The sequence below is a fragment of the Diadema setosum genome, chromosome 1 (assembly GCF_964275005.1).
Source record: "Diadema setosum chromosome 1, eeDiaSeto1, whole genome shotgun sequence".
In the NCBI taxonomy this organism is placed as follows: domain Eukaryota; kingdom Metazoa; phylum Echinodermata; class Echinoidea; order Diadematoida; family Diadematidae; genus Diadema; species Diadema setosum.
Window position 1 is genome coordinate 4708420 of NC_092685.1, and position 16969 is coordinate 4725388.

The 16969-nt window shown below is 39.0% G+C and overlaps 1 protein-coding gene across 1 annotated transcript; it reads right to left on the minus strand.

Moving 5' to 3' along the window:
• Positions 1-705: 705 nt before the first annotated feature.
• LOC140246806 (uncharacterized) lies at positions 706-13843 on the minus strand. The gene is made up of 13 exons (XM_072326139.1): positions 13740-13843; positions 11885-12124; positions 10903-11415; positions 9338-10046; positions 8627-8764; positions 8200-8350; positions 7229-7438; positions 5947-6259; positions 5060-5262; positions 4444-4575; positions 3968-4150; positions 3343-3468; positions 706-2785 (listed from the first exon to the last, which is right to left on the minus strand). The coding sequence occupies exons 2-13, from the start codon at positions 12087-12089 to the stop codon at positions 2615-2617; spliced, it is 3054 nt and encodes a 1017-aa protein (XP_072182240.1). The 5' UTR covers positions 12090-12124; positions 13740-13843; the 3' UTR covers positions 706-2614.
• Between the last annotated feature and the right edge of the window lie 3126 nt (positions 13844-16969).

Consider the following 16969-nt stretch of genomic DNA (forward strand, 5'->3'; position numbering starts at 1 on the left):
GTGGAAATAGTGAAATTTTATATATTTGACCTTGACCTTTTGACCTTTGACCTTGAGCATGTGCACCCAAAAGTTGATAGGCACAACTTCACCCCCTAATACACATACATGCCAAGTTTCATTAGGATACCTCAACAGGTTTCGATAGTTACCTTGTCCACAAAATTCATTACGGACGGACGGAAGGACGGACGGACGGACAACCCGAAAACATAATGCCTCCGGCACCACTTCGTGGCGGAGGCATGATAATGTACAGTGAGGGCGATATTTCAGTGTCAAGCTTATGACTCCATCATGTGAGGATGAAAACCAAAAAGAGAGGAGCGTTATAAACAGGTTGTTGAGCCTTGCTCTTGCTGTGCTCCATAATGCCTGCTGACTACTGAAGCAACCAAAGTGGACACAGACGTTCTTCATTCGCCATGTTAACTTCTTTGAAAGTCTCTGATCAAGACTAAAACTGAAACCTATCAAGCTTAATTGATTGAAGCAATGTAGCATCTCATCTCTCTACCACAAGCATGCATGCACACTGACACACAGAGACACACACACACGCACACACATACACACACACAGAAATATACACACATACATCTTCTACATGAGCATACAAACATCAGGTGAAAAATTGTATACTGGCTTGCACATAAGCATCAAACTCAAGTATTGCACTGGAGTGAATTTTAATTTATACTATTGTTCACAACATTTATTTCATCCTTTGTCTTCCTCAGGATGCACATACACTGCATGATGAGCTGTGAAATGTTGCATAAATTTCAGAAATGTGTCTGCCCAGTAGTGATGGAAAAAATAACAACATTCTCACATAAAAAGAGAAAAAAAAATGAGCTCAACTCAAATACAAAGTACATTTGGTATACTAGTAGTTTCCTGAATTCCTATGACATAAATATTTTGAGCATGAGCACGAAAAACATGATGCCTTTATTAAGATCATAGATACTGTACTCGTAAAAAAAAAAGAAAGAAAAAAAGTAGCACCACTCTGTTACATATGATTATGAGGGGTCTCCCACAGACATGGTCTCACAATAGATGAATTGATGTTGTTTGGTGGGTATACACCCATCATGCAGTTCATAGCAATGCTATGGTATCACGCTTGATAAGGCAACCCTCAAGTACGGGAATCCCCTTAAGCCCTGCTGCGCCCTAAATAAGCTCCTTAAACATTTCAGAGAATCACTTGAGACTCTAATTTAATTTCCAGCTAATGAAATCATGGGGAATTTGAGCGGAATTTTGGCACACACTCTACAGATATCCAGGCATATCTGTAGGCACAATTTTGTAGAAGTGCACAACGTAAGACACTGCCATTGAAGGAAGCAAATTTATATATTTATATATATATTTTTCATGAACGCAGTAACAGCAATCATGACACTTTGTAGGGCACCACCAAACACTTTAAACAGTAAGTACTAAATTATGCACTCTAGGGGACATTTGCATCAGGCAAACATAAGACAAAGGTCCGACATCAGTTCAAATCCCCTAAAAATTTAACTAGCATTATTTTTCTGTTTGTTTTGATGCAATATAATAGATGCAAGCCTATAAAAATCAGATAACAACAAAGTAGAAAGTGCATTTGGTACTCAACCAGAGTTGATAATCTCTGCAGACCAACAGAAATATGATCTTGCAGGGTAAAATGAAACATATAAGATATTTATATATGTTATTTTCTTTTGAAGAAATATATATATTATTTTCTTTTGAAGAAATAAATTAATATATATTATTTTCTTTTGAAGACAATATCACACTTTGGTAAAACAAAAAACAAAAAAAAAGGGAAAATTGCACATATCCATCAGGCACAATGAAATCTCAGGAAAAAAAAATCCAAAAAGTGTATCTTTTTATACTTTCTTGAGAGAATAAAACTGAATATTGAAAAAAAAACCAACAACCAATATGCTAGTCAGCAGCTGTGCTTGAGAAAAAAGACATATTGTGGAAGAAATAAACAAATACATTTGGGTTTAAAGATGGGAAATTTGTGCATAATGCACACAATACTAAACCATACTAAAGACACACCATGATTTGCATATGAATTAAATTCAATTTTCATTTTCCACTCATGGGGCGGAACAGCTAAAGGCTGGTTTTCAGAGGGGTCCACATACACTTTCTTATTTTTGATGAGAAAATTACATTAAAAATGTTGACTGCCATATGAAGTTGAATGCTCTGGATAGATCATCACAATTATGGTATGAGATCTTGCACAGTAAAAACATCCTGTAAAATACACTTGTATATTGTAAGTGTTATACTGAAAACAACTTCCTGTCGAGTTCAGATATCACATTACTTCTCAACATTCACTCGATTCCACTCTCAACATATTGATGGAAAATAAATCTATTGCACTTTCATCCAAGCAGATTTCAGTCACAAAAAAATGCCCAGCCCTAAACATTGCCTCCCCTCTTCAACACGGGGGAGAAAATGTTGCAATTCATATGAATGTGACTATCATGCACTGCTACTTCACAGCACTCTCTCCTTCTGCCTGGGTTTGTTTGAGGAGGCATCAATTCTCCCTGAGATGATGGCTGCTGCTTCCTCTTTACTCCTGTGTCACCTTCGACCTTTGCCCTTTGCCCTCCAGTCTTTTGTGCACCAGGGGCATGGCTCTGGCAATGTCTTTTACACAGGACAAACCATTCCTGACCAGCAGGCCCAGTCTCCTCCAGATCTGCTCTGGTGGTAGGTGGAGATCTTGCTGCCCATCAAGCAGCTGCAATAGGGGTAAAGATGGGTCATGTGATAGGGTAAGATCTTTCATGCCATGGGTGAGTTTGGATGATACTCTATGATTCTGTGATATAAACTGCTATCACCATGCCCATATCCTTGACAACTGGAACTCTTCCGACTTGTGAGGAATACAGATATGAAGCCCATCCTGTACAATTTCTTCCACCAAGCTATGCATCCTGAGCACAAACACAGCACATAGTCTAAGGCATTAGGTTTAGGTATTGTTAAGCATGAAAAATACGGGCTCAAAACCAACAAACATTATTAAATCCCAAACAAATTATGAGGCTAAACTTTGAAATGAACTTGATGATCCTACCTTCATGTCCATTAATAGTGTCTTTCAAACACAACCTAATGCCACTTTAGATTAAAAAAACAAAAACAAATGTTGGTTCAAAGGTCAATCAAACCCATGAATGGAAAATGAACATATATAATTAAATTCAGTGGTAGATTGTCTTGGATGGTATGACACCTGACCATAGTTATCAAGTTCATGAAAAGTACACCAGGTTAGGTCACTGCACTCACCTCCTCAATCTGGGCTATAATGAACATCAGTCTCGTCACCATTTGTCTCCACCCACTCTGCCCGAATCTCAGCTTCACTGGGCCTTTCCACAGCAAGACACACAGGTACTCCAACAGTCCTCGGATCTGCATTTGAAATCAGATAGCAACGTTGAAACTCACAATTAATAACTGAACATAACAATCATGACAACATAACAATTATGACTGCATAAAGAGTGCTTTTACTTTTGTATTTCAAGTTTTTAAAAAGATATTCTACACATAATGGAGCATAAATGGCAACAGCTTTATAACAAAAATGACCTTTCAAAATGAAGCTCAGCGTCTATACAAAAAGTTGACACACTTCTACTGATGTGTGCTCCACACATTGCTGTAGAAGTTGAAATTTTGGCTGTGTTGAAATTTCTGCACATTTCGCGCAACCAGAAGCTAGCGTGAAAATAAAAGCACACAAATATTTTTGATTGCCATATGTTCCAGTCGTTGATGTCTTGATTCCACAGAATTAAAAACACGCAAAACTCTTCATACCCAGCCAAGCGTGAAAAATTAGTTGTGTGAAAATATCTACTTTTACAGTAAACAAGAATGGAAGCAAGTACAAAAAACTGGCTCTTACCTCCACTGAGAAGATGACGATGTTATACGCTTCAGCGAGGAGCTCTTTCAATCTGTGCTGCTCCTCTTCACTGTTGCACCATGTCATCAGACTTTCCTGTCCATCACCTCTGAAGTGACCACTTGTGATGACCCTGAGGTCATCCTGAAGTCCGGGAGATGGCTTGCAGTCCGAGTTCAAAAACTGGAGGAGACAACACAGAGTAAGAGATGAGTATGAGTGGTATGAATGGAGAAATTTTAACTGGATCATCAAACTCTCCGAGACACAAGCACAAAGAAAAAAAGATGTGTCAAATTTCAACTTTTAGGTGAAATTCTTTTAGGCTAGATGGCCATTTGCTTTTCAAAGCTCACATCAAGTGCTGGACACATGAACACTTTCCTCACAAGAACTATGGACACTTTCCAACAACAATCTCTATCAAACCCTCTGCTTACAGCTCACAAACACACAAGCACACCAATCAGGCTTACCATTTTCGTGGCAAGAGCCCTGGCGACTCTGTGCTTCCGAACGATGACCTTGCGCTTCACTTTTAACCGGTTCTCAATGGCATATTCACTGAAGATGGCTGCAGATCGGCGCCGATGGAAGAGCCATATCGTCTGAAAGGGTAAATGGACACACACAAAAAGAATGTGAAGTGTACATTGAGACTGGTGAACAATTATATGATTCATGCATCAGATTACTCTACATTCACTCACTATGATACCCGTTCTGAAGGACTCTCTTACAGAAAAAAAAGACTTCCCTAAAGAAGTTGAAAGTGAACAATTTCTTGCTTACCCACTTCTGGTCAAATACAAAATTTGTTGTTGTGTTATCATTTTGCAATTAGATTACGTCCAGCACTGAAAATGTGGAATATTTCAATACAGGAACTTTTGCAAATTTTACTCTCCACTGAACTGGTGTGAAAATAATAACAGAAAAATTGATATAACATAATATATTTACATATATATCTATATTCAATGAAACTGGCCCAACCCAACATGAGCATAAAGTGCCAGGACATTTGAACATCTCATGCAACAACTGCTGTAAGATACCTGAATTCACAGCGGCAAAGAAAAAGGAACTCACCTCCAAATTTTCGGCACTCTTGGGACACGGACTGCCAGCCCTATCCCATCTATGTTCTTCCCACGCACACAGACACTCCCAGCAGAAGCTGAAGCCACACCTGCACATCATGTGAGAACAGCCATGGAACTTCTCTATGGGGTACTGGCACTTGGTACATCTCTTCACATCTACACTCCTGACCAGCTCACTGTCTTCTTCAGCTGTAAAGGATGTACAACCAATGGTGACCAACAACTTAGTATCTCAAGCAAAAGATTTCATTTAAAGGGTGTTTTCATTCATGTCTGCAAGGGTCCAATTAGCTGTAAAATCAAAGAAGCCCACTGCCCTCTTGCAACCGTATTTGGTCATTTTATTTTGTAATTTTTTCAAAACACAGAACAAGTCAATTGATATTTCTTTAAGGTCTAGTTTCTCCAAAGGTTTGGGTTTATGAGTGTTTACACTCTAAACTGGTACAAAAATACAATCAATAAATGTCATCTACTAAACAGTAATTTCACAAAGTATGTGGGCTTCCAAATATGAGGGATTCCACATGTTCAGTTTCAATGTGAAACCTCTCTTCGATGTATGGTTTTCATAACTTATTCATAGTAACACATCTGTTTTCTAACTGTAACAGTCTCTCTTTTTCCATACAGTAAATATGCAAAAAGTGGCAAGTGGTAAATTGAGAAAAATTTCATAAATAAACACATTTAGATAATCCATTTATGATATGAAGCAAATGTATTCTCACCCAACTTTTGAGAGTGTATAATGTACCACAGTTATATTACAAGAAAACAAGTCTGACCAGATGAGTCTAAACCTTCAAATATAATTTCCTACATGCATTTCTCAGTCTGTCACCACTAAGGAAGAGATGGAGCAGTTCTTACCTTTTACATCCAGAGCCTCCCAGTGCTTAGCAGCTTGCCTGCAGCTTGCCGGCCAGTGTGCCTCCTTCTGACACAAGGAGCACCACCTCAATCCACACTCACAGAGGACTGGCACCCCTACAACGCTGGCTGAACCCAACTTTGGGACTCCAACCTTGACGAGGCGACCACAGCGGGAGTTTGGGCACCACTTCCACTGCTTGTGGAGGCTGATGCGGTTGTCCTGGAGACGAGCAAGGTGGAGGCTGACAAGACTGTCTGGCAGCACCGAGAGCAATGTGGTCCTGTCCACCACTGTCTGGCACTTGTACGCCTATAACCAAAGGAAAAGTTATCATGAGGGTCAGCAAAGAAACGTTACTTCATCTGTCATAGACTTAAAAAAACAAGACAAAACAAACCAAAACAAGACAAAACCATCTTCAATGTGATCTTCTCAGCTTTCACAGACCCTAAAAGAATGGGCCCATGTTTATGGTCCATACACAGTACCAAAAACTTATACAAAGATCTGAGAGAGGTAATAATAATAATTACATCTTACATCTTACATCTAATACAGAAAAATGTAAAAATTATCAAACACAATTGTACTTATGGGCAGAAACATACAATCCCAATACTTCATATAATGGATGCTTATATACAAATGTCTTGACTAATGAGGACATGACTGATGAGGACATGCATGATGATGATGAAGAAAAGCTCACAAACCCTACACAATATAGCACACAAAATACATGTAACACTACTGCCAAAAATCTCCCTTGTATAAGCAACAAAATATTAAGAACTGCATTTTGAAAACAAAGGTAGAGGGGCTTGATGTTCATCACAGCTTTAAGATAAATTTGATTTCAATGTAACTTCTCTCTTGTGACATCAAGGATATGCCATTACCTAAATCTTAATTTCTCAGGTACTTTTTGTTTTCCAAAACTTATAGCACATACATATTACATGTGTCATTCACACATGAAGTATATACAGCAGATATTACTATTATTTTTTTTTTTTAGCATTTTGTCAATACTAATGCTCTCTTGTTTAGGTCATTACTATTAAATTTAGCTTCCTCGGCAGAAATGCATTAATGATTAAGACATGATCAAAATTTGTCCATTCCATGCAAGCTGCTGTTGGGTAGTGTTTAGATAAACAAAGACAAATGAATGACAGTGCATAACAATGAACCTCTATCACAATTTCTTGTTTATGACCCAAAAGAAGGGTCTAATCCAAGTGTATCATATAAAGAAAAAATTACTCTGAAACTCACTGGACAGTGAATGACCGTCTCAGTCATCTGGACCCTGCTCACAATATGCTGCACCCAGCATTCTTCACAGAACCAGTGTTGGCACGGCAACAGGGCCAATCCTCCATCACAACCAAGGCAAGAGGGAGCTGATCGACTCTCATAGCAGATTCCACAGAAGTCCTCTCTTGAACCCTCAGAGGTGCAGTTGTTTTCCAACACTGTGGAGTCCTATATGAATATAAAGATGGCACATATCAGTTCCCACCCGAGTGCTGAATGCCCCTACAAGCTGATTCGCAAATGACAGACAATTCCATGTTCCAAATATTTTGGCTACTTAAATTGGACATGTCATGGTATTACATGAACACAAATTTTTGTCGAAACAATTAGACAGCGCTGTTTCTTTTGCACACATGTGAGTATTGAGTTGTATGCATACTCAGGCAGTATCTAAGTACTTTGCACATGATAGCTATTAATTCCTTGTATAAACTACTGGAAATTCTGCACTTTGTGAATACTTGATATCCAGATAGTGTGGTCAAACATGGAAAGTGACCTCACATCCAAATTATGATGGTAATGTGTCTCTTATTGTTATTTACAGGGTACAAGGTGCATTTGAAAATGTTCCTTTACTCCATATTTATTCATTCTGCAGTTGGTCAATTAGTAGGAAACTCTGGCATAATAATTGATTGTCTTCTAATAGCAACTAACCCTCTCCTCTTTTGGCCACAGTGTGTCAAATTGTTGCTGTTATTGTTGTTTACTTTCAGAGAGTGATGAGTTATTTCACAGACTTATGGGCTAGAAGGGATCAGTGTATGAAAATCATCACAGTATGTAAAATTCAATGTACTTGCATTTTTAGTCTTTCAGTCTATTTAGTCTTTTTAATCTATACATTCAGGTGATTGCTGCTGATAGAAGAAGTATTTGATAAGCCTGTCATTACTTTTGAACGGTTTCTATTTCGTCCTTACCAATTCTTGTGAGACAGCTTCCGCCTCAAGTTGTAAATGGACATCCTCAGTTGTGCCAAAGTCTGTAGTCCATCCCATAAAAGACTGTGATATGTTCCATGTCATGCCTGGTTTCACTATTGCTGGAAAAACACAGTTCTCTTTTCCTTTCCTGTTGTGCAATATAAATGACCAATAATACAAGTTATGTCACACCCCACACTGAGTAACTGTAAATAAAATCTTATAAATCTTGCAAAAGTCAAATAATTTTGTCATCTATTCTGCAAGAGTACATGCCAAAATAAATTATCTCTGATTAATTTATTCATTACAATGACTGCATAAGCATAATTTTTCAAAGAAACAACCCAAAAAAAAAAAACCCACACACAATGACTCCTCTGAATCCACAACACAGAAGAAGGTCAAAAAAATGGCAGCTTACCGCTCAAGAGAGGACACAGCTTTTTGCACCTCCTGCAATAAGGGCACAAGAGACGAAGGGTCAGTTTCTGGACATGACAGACCCTGTCCTGCAGAGTGTAGCTCATCCAGTGGAATGTTTGCATTGCAAAGCCGCATCCTGGAAGAAGGGATGGGGGAAGGGGAGATAGGTTATCAGGAGACATGTCTTCAACGAAGATTGTTTCTCATATCAGTCACATTCACTGTATTCTATCAAGTTGACTGTCTCACGTGCAGTCTAATTTCTAAACAGAGTTGTCACATAGTATTGCAGGATTCATTTTTCATAAGTGCATTAATATGCAGTAATGATACTCCTCATAATGATAACATGAGTGATAATAGATACATAGACGAAAAAAAGAAGACGAAATAACAGTGAGATGGCATAAAGTACATAAAAGATAGAAGAAAAAAAATCCTCATACATGTACTCTTAAACCTGTATAAAGTGAGCATTCCTGTTATAACAAACATAGTTTTAAGAAATTTCATTACAAAGAAGTAACAATCAATTATCTACATATCTTTATAAACTTTATTTGCTTGTGAATAACAAATCTCACATATAACAAAAGACTGCTGGTCTCAAGAGCTTTGTTTTAATGGGAGTCACCTGTATAGGACTGCTTACTTAAAAATCATATCTTATACCATACAACACAAATTATCACAAATTGTCTGCAGCTACCTCAGATTAACAGCATCAGAAGGCTTTTTGGAGAGGTCTTCCTGAACTGTAAACACAGCTGTGATGTACCCAATGCTGCTTCCTTTGACAGCCACAGAAAACCTCCTTGGGTCAGCCATTCCTTCCACGTAGCCATTCGCAAAGTCCCTTTTCAGCGAGTTGGGAAGCACTGCGCCTGAAGGAACCCTGCCAAGGTCTATCCAGGAGACAACAGGATCCTCCAGCAGGTTTGTGGGCAGAGAACCATCAGAGTCGAAGCCACTGTCAGACGCATCTGAGGTGCTACGCTTCGCCTCGTCCTCAGAGTCAACAGTGTCCACAGTGAACACTTCCTTGGGCGCATAGATTGCACTGCCCTTGCCATACTGCATTGTCGGATGCGACGTGGCAGTGTTTGAACAGTCTACAAACTCAGACTCTCCGCTTCTTTTTGGCAGTCTCGATTTCCTCCTGCCTGCACCATTTCTCCATTTGTTACGACATCCTTGCGTGATGAATGAACCAAGAAATGTCTTTAGGTCTTCTCCATGTGTGATGTACTCGTTGCATTCGTCTGTATCACTGGCTGAAAATAGTACTTCATCTTCCTCATTAACATAACCATTGTCAGAGACTTCTCCGTCCCATTTTGGGTCATCCCACAGATTTGTTTTTTTCCTTTTGACATGCGGATGTGCTACGAGGTCTGCTTCACGTCTTCTGTACCATCCTGGTAGAAATACCAAACCACAAAAATATAAACCTCATACAAATCAGCTGAAGTCATATATGCATGTTTCAGTGTTAGAATGCTTCAAGAAAACAGTGATTGCTCAGAACTTGCAATATAACTGCAATAAGAACAATACACAGTACTAGAATGTGGCTACCTTTTGATGACATTTTCATATTTGTAAATATACTGTATATCCACTTGGAGGTATGGCTATGTTTGGTTGAAATGCCTAGATATGGTTCATTTTCCATCTGACTTTGTCATCTCATTTCTCTTCCGTACATAAGAATCACTTGTTTACTAGACATGTGAAATAAAAAAAATAAAGTAAGGACAAACTGTACCTTCACCACAATGGCTGCCACATACAACTTTTGTGTAGAATGTATGAATGCAAACTGCATGCAATACCAACCCATTTACATTCTGCTGTGTGTGTGCACTACAGTTTTAACTTCTGTTTTGAAATTTGTGTGTGTTTGTGCATGTTTTTTTGCCATTTTCCCTTGAACCCCCCCCCCTCCAAAAAAAAAACAACAAACAAACAAACAAACAAAAAACAAACAAACCTAAACTCCAGGTCTGGAAATTATTTTGTTGATCACTTGACATTATCTTTAGATGATTCTATAGACCTAACAGGTATGTATGCGCTATGTTTATTCACTCCATACATTTAAGTAGAATAATGATTACATAGAAAGTAGAAATTATGATTACATATTTAATTTTATTTTTGTGTGCATTACCATCACAAGTAAATATATATTATTCACATTTACTTAAAATGAAAACATTAAATTTCTTTGCTTAGACTGGCAAAGGAAAAATGCAATGCAGAACTACTTACGAAACCATCCAGGACTTGTTAAATCTTCCAGGTTCTGTTCCTTCTCAGTGTTCCAAGGGTACTGATATTTGCGCCTTGGTGTAATAACTTCATATCGTATCTCTGCTTCTCCCGGTTCCATCAGCCCTGGCTGGTGTCTGCGCCATCGTGGGGTCCTGCCCTCAACCTCTATCCTCCTTCCCGTGCGCACCCGCTCCAGACGCCGCTCTCTCAGTTCTGCTCTTCTATTACGTATTGCTGCCTGGCTAATCCGAAGGTCGTCTTCATAAGAGAACCTGTTTCCCCGAGCCTTCCTGCACTTCTGTGAGGCACGCGAGTTGTGGACAGCTTTGCAATCTGCCACTGTGCTGCTGCTGAAGCGGGAGTAGAGGTGCCGCTCAACCAAGACAACTCTGTAATTGCAGTCCTCATGAAATGCCTCATCCGCAATATTCTCTGCAATGATGTCGGGCAGGAGCCATCTCTTGCGCTTATTCATAGAGTACAAGACTAATTCCTCTCTGGTCCAGACATCTGGCATGGAAATCAATAAAAGAACTCACATCAATCAAAAGTCACATTATATATGTTATATCTTTGTTCATGTGTGTCTAAAATGAAAGCCTGAATTGTATATATTTCACCTCATGACAATACTAGACAATATTAAAATAATGCATTTACATTCATTTGAATATGAAGCAGAGCTTCCTCAAGTAGAGAAAGTTATCTGAAGGCTATCTGAAGCAAAACAAGCAATCAAATCTTAGTGCAAAATTACACAAACTGGAAATCTGTGACAATCACTTGATTTTCAGTGGCTCATTTCCAAAGATATCCTGTGAAATGCACAAAAAAGCTACGATATTCACTCCCCCCCCCCCAAACAATCATACCTTGTTACTTTTTCTTAAATGTAATTCCATTTATTACCAAGTTCTTGCAGTATTATTGCTCATTCAGGTGATTTCGGGCATTTAGTCAAAGGGAGGAAAATACTCACCTTCCCTGGTTGTCTCCAAACCCCCATCATCAACTGCTGTGGCATAATCCTTCAACACACTATTAGACCCAAAATTGAGGGACTTCAAGATGACATTTTGGTCTTTAAGGTTGAGGCGAGGGCAACACTTCCGGCGGACGCACAACCAGTTCCGCATTGTTTGCCCTGTTGCAACACCTAATTTTTTCCCCCGACGCTGCACCATTTTGGCCAAACGATGTCACAGTCTCGTTACCTAAACTGAAAAAGAAAATGAGTTGTTGGGAGTTGGAAACAGTATCTGTAACATTTTTAATGGCAGGGAGGGTGTAGTACAGTCTGTAGAGGTGGGGGATGGGGATAATCGAACAATTGAAAATTGGATTCTCATCCTAACGTCATAGTCTGAAAATTTCAACGAGCATCTTTGGAAAAGTTTTAGACGTTCTACTGAAAATTCTGGTTCCACCCACCCTCGCTTCTTCTTCATCTCTAAATTGCAAATGTACAATTCACCATTGGGTGTATGGTCACATTATCTGGCAGTTCAGTAAATAAGACTCAAAGAGTCTATTGTGTACGTACAATGGGCGATTTCAAGTTCGGTGCTAGTGCTAGTGCTATCTCAGCACTAGCACTGGCGATAAAACCGAACTTGAAATCACATCGGTGTTGGGAGTTGACCTCAAAATTATGACGTATTTCCGGTAGTTGGTGCTGGGCTCGGTGTTGAATGTCGTCTGCTGAACCGAGCTCTGCCGTTTGTGTTAGCGATTTATGTGCTTTTTTCCCCATTGACTAACACTAGCCCCTAGGGATTATCATTTTCTTCATTTCAAGTTCGGTGCTGGTGTTTAGCGTTGCTCTGCGAGACCCGTATTCACTTCTATAATAGATGCACGTTTTACATGCAAATTCTATGCTAATGCAGTGGTCGCCCACGTAAAGAACACGAACACTCCAGATATGGCTATATAAATCTGAGCCTGGGAGCAAAATCAAGATAGTTGTATTTTGGGGAATGGATAAAATTTGTGGCATTTTAATTTGTCTTCCTCACTAGAAGTTCTATGTGTCTTAAACTAAGCAGTTCTGGCTACATCTTTTAATATTTGACTGTAATCATACGCTGTTAATCTGACCGTCGGTGTTTGAGCTCAATTTAACACTGTTTTTTGGAGCTAGCACTAACACTAGCACTAGCACCCAACTTGAAAGCACCCAATGCCCATTAAACATTTTTACAAAGACTGGTCAAAGTAGTCATACACATTAACTTTTAGTGAAATATCTCCCAGGGCCAGGAAGCAGGTGCAGGCTGAAGCTTCTATATCTGGACCAATGCAACACACTGTCACTGACCCACTGTCATACATAGATGAATGAAGGATGCATTCTCCTATCGTCAAGTCCAAATATTTCAGCCTGCAGGCTGTGCTTTGAGGGATGTTCCCCCAACAAGTCAGGCTTCATACTCACATGAACCCCTTATGCAGACTTGTCAACAGAATATCGCTAAGATAGTTAGTAAGTAGTATTAGTATGTTAACTAACTGTTACGTCATGCTGTATTTGGATTCTCCCAGGTTCGAGCTACTCCTCCGGATCTGGCTGTATGGCTGTACGATGGTGGAGCAGTTTTTTTTTTTTTTTTTTTCTTATGCTATCGACTCTTGTTTAAGTTATTTAAAGTTAGGGCTATATGAACCCGAACATTAACATGACACGTGCCTAATTTGTTTAGTTACGTATAGTCTAGACTAGACTAGATATAATTAGTCTATGCAAAATTATTAAAGTCGTTTGATCAGTCTGTTAATGTAATTTACCATCGCCTTTAATAATGATTACTACGAAGAAATAAGAATTAACTTACTTGTAGTACAGTACTTGTAAAAGTTGTAATTCTCGGCCTGCTGGTGCCACACAAATGAGCCCTAGCAATCAATCCAGTTACTTCTTCGTGCATTCGCGTGCTCCACAGCCTGGGGCTGGGTAAAAAGTGTCGGGAAATACATGGTATCATCAGTGTTTATATCTTTGCGGTGCACCGGTGTTCCCTCAAAATTGAACTAAACTTTCTCGCTGTGGCGCAATGCCGCTTACCTCGTTTATACGCGACTACCACTAATCATACGTACGTTTCTATTTGTGTCCAAAACAAGAACTTCATATGGAACGCCAAGAAAGTCACTATAAAAAATCCACACTTTAGCTACAGCAGAGGACAAAGCAAATCGTTAAATTAAAAAACAAACAAACAAACAAACTATAAAATCCAACAGACACCACAAACTAATATTTAACTTCATATCTTAAATTGTTCTTCTACATAAGAATAAAACATGGAACTGTTATTGTCGATACATACAATTACGTCCATTCAAATTTTACACTGCTTTGTAATTTCTAGCTGGGAAAAGGCCAAGGGGCTTTTACAAAAGGAATACGCGGTGTCACCCACTTTGGGTCCCCCCCCCCCCCCCCCACTCATTATATATATATATATATATATATATATATATATATATATATATGTATTTATTTTTTTTACCCCGGAAGTGTGTAAGTGGCACTAGAAAGAAATAGATAGAAACTTTGAAGTGGTGTTTTTTTTTTGTGTGTGTGTGTGTGTGTGTGTGTGCTTGTCAGCTGAAAAAAAAAAAAAAAAAAACCGAAAGTGGCACCCTAGAGAAGTTGTGCTGTAGACCCCCTTTTTTTTTTTTTTTTTTTTTTTTTTTTTTTGCTTGTTAGGTGATGAAACCCGGAAGAGGCACCATGCAGAGGATGACTACATGACACTGTGCATGATGTGATACTGCATGAGTTGAAAGGGTCTGGTGAGCGATCAGGGGGTGTTTCATCAATTTAGTCAGCCCTGACAAGTTGTGAGTCTCAGACAATTTCAGCAAAATCTGTGGATTTGATTGGCTGAGAAGCTCTGGTCACTGACTGTTACCATGGTGAGTGTCAGAGACTGACAACTTGTCAGGGCTTGACAACTTGTCAGGGCTGACAACTTTCATGAAACGGTCCCCATGTGAAAGCTAAAACTTTAATATTCAATTTAGAATCACTTTGCGATCCATAGATACATGCCCCATTGCGCAATGTTGTGATCATCTCCAAACCATAACACGGAAGTACACGTTGCCACTACACTACACTACACACGGCCATGTACAGACATGCAGGAGGTGCTGCTGTTGTTGTTGTTGTTGTTTTTTTTTTTTAGGCGAATTTCTTGACGAATACTGCATGGTTCACATGCTGTTGAACCGACAACGAATAGCAAAGCTAGCCGAAGCGTTGATTGCAATTGCACCAGCAAAAGGGCATTTTGCAAATGTGCCAAAAGAACGTTCTGGAAAGTCGTCGCTTGATCGTATGTTTGTCTGTGTTTTAATTTACTTTACTTTAATCTAACGATGATGTAGGACAACATGCCTGTTAATCGTTCAAAATTTGGTCTGAGGACTTGTCAAGTTGAGTGTGTGGGAAAGGAGAGGTGCTCATTAAAAATATACAACCTAGACCTAGACAAGATCAAGTTTTGTTTTGTTTTGTTTTGTTTTAAACCAGTATTTGTCCGATCTGTTCTTGAAATTATTTACAGGCGTTGCTGATCGAGATGACACATTTAGGAAGCCTATTCCACAAATCGACAACTCTATTGCTGAAAACGTTTTTCCTAACATCAAGCCAAGGATACCATTTGTCCAGTTTCATACCGTGTCCTCTCAGGGGGTTGTCTCACTTCCCTGTTCCTCTGGACTTCCTGTGAGCTGAGTGTGTGTGTGTGTTTGTGTGTGTGTGTGTGTGTGTGACATATTCACATATTCACACTGAGACATATTCACATTTATTTTGAGAGTGTATTAAAGTGCAGGAATTGTGGCAAATTATCATTCAGAAATTGAATTTATAAGAACTGGGAAATATGAATTGGAAAGTTGTTTATACAGGTATATCCGGAAACTCGTTAAAAGTCAAAGAATGGAATACAATTATATTGATGATTAAATATATTTTATATTTAGCGAGATCAGAAGGGGAGGTACCAAAGTCTAATGATGTTATGAAGTATTTTAGAATGTGTAAAGAAGAAGAAAATAAGACAGCGATTAAAAGAGGAACAGTTGGAATGCATTTGTTAAAAAGGAAATATATGATGTATAGCGAGGATGAGATGTGATTTTCTTTTTCTGTCTTGATTTTGCCGTATCTGCGAGTTATTGTCACATCGTTGTCATTTTTTCCCTCTATTGCTTCTACCATTTCCACATCATTTCCACATTATGATTAGGACGTATTTTATTGTATGAGAAAAATGGTAATTTACACGTCAGAGTTATTCCAGTGTTAATAAAACCTGAGGGCTGAAGGCATAGGGGTGGGTGGGGGTGCATGTTGGCGTTTGTGTGTGTGTGTGTGTGTGCATGTGCGTGTGTGTTTTCTGGCAAACGGCCTCGATTTCTTGTTTTTCTTTTGAGAAGCAATGGAATATGCCCCTTTTTTGAGCAAATTATCTATTATATCCCCGTTTTGCGGGCATTTTGCGAGAATGTGTGCTTAAAAAAAAAAAAGCGGATTTCGTTTCCTTGGTTAAAAGAGTTACAATGTAAGTTTGACATTAGTTTGCACAATGTTTGTGTTACTGCATTTTGTCTTTATAGTGTAAGATTGACATTATTTTGTACAATGTTCGTGTATGATGCAGTTTGTCTTTGTATAATGTTTTGTTTTTGTTTCTGTGAACGTTTCAGTTTCTGTGATATGAAATTGAACGAAATTCGAATAAAGAATTTAAAAAAAAGTGTCTTCAGCAAGTAGAATCATGATTCACAGATAGTCATGAGTCACACGGGACTTGGAACACCGACAATGGGGAATGTATATCGGGGATTTTAAACAAGAGAAGTGCCGGGGGGGGGGGGGGTCTCGTGTTCACCTGAGTATCCCAAGCTCACCACACATTCTTACATACTATTGGAAGGAGAACATGACAATTTATGGGGGGGGGGGGGGGGGTTAGGGGATCTTCGGGAGGGCAGGGTGTCTATTTGCATACGTATTCTATTCGTGTCACTGGCAACGATACCTGAG

What these genes read in the sequence shown, in the direction of transcription:
- LOC140246806 (XM_072326139.1), bottom strand. Translation starts at nt 12,089, where the DNA reads ATGGTGCAGCGTCGGGGGAAAAAATTAGGTGTTGCAACAGGGCAAACA. An exon ending in GGAGGCTCTGGATGTAAAAG is followed by an intron (nt 5,263 to 5,946) that starts GTAAGAACTGCT and finishes CATCCTTTACAG; the next exon opens with CTGAAGAAGACAGTGAGCTG. An exon ending in AGAGTGCCGAAAATTTGGAG is followed by an intron (nt 4,576 to 5,059) that starts GTGAGTTCCTTT and finishes TTACCCTTTCAG; the next exon opens with ACGATATGGCTCTTCCATCG.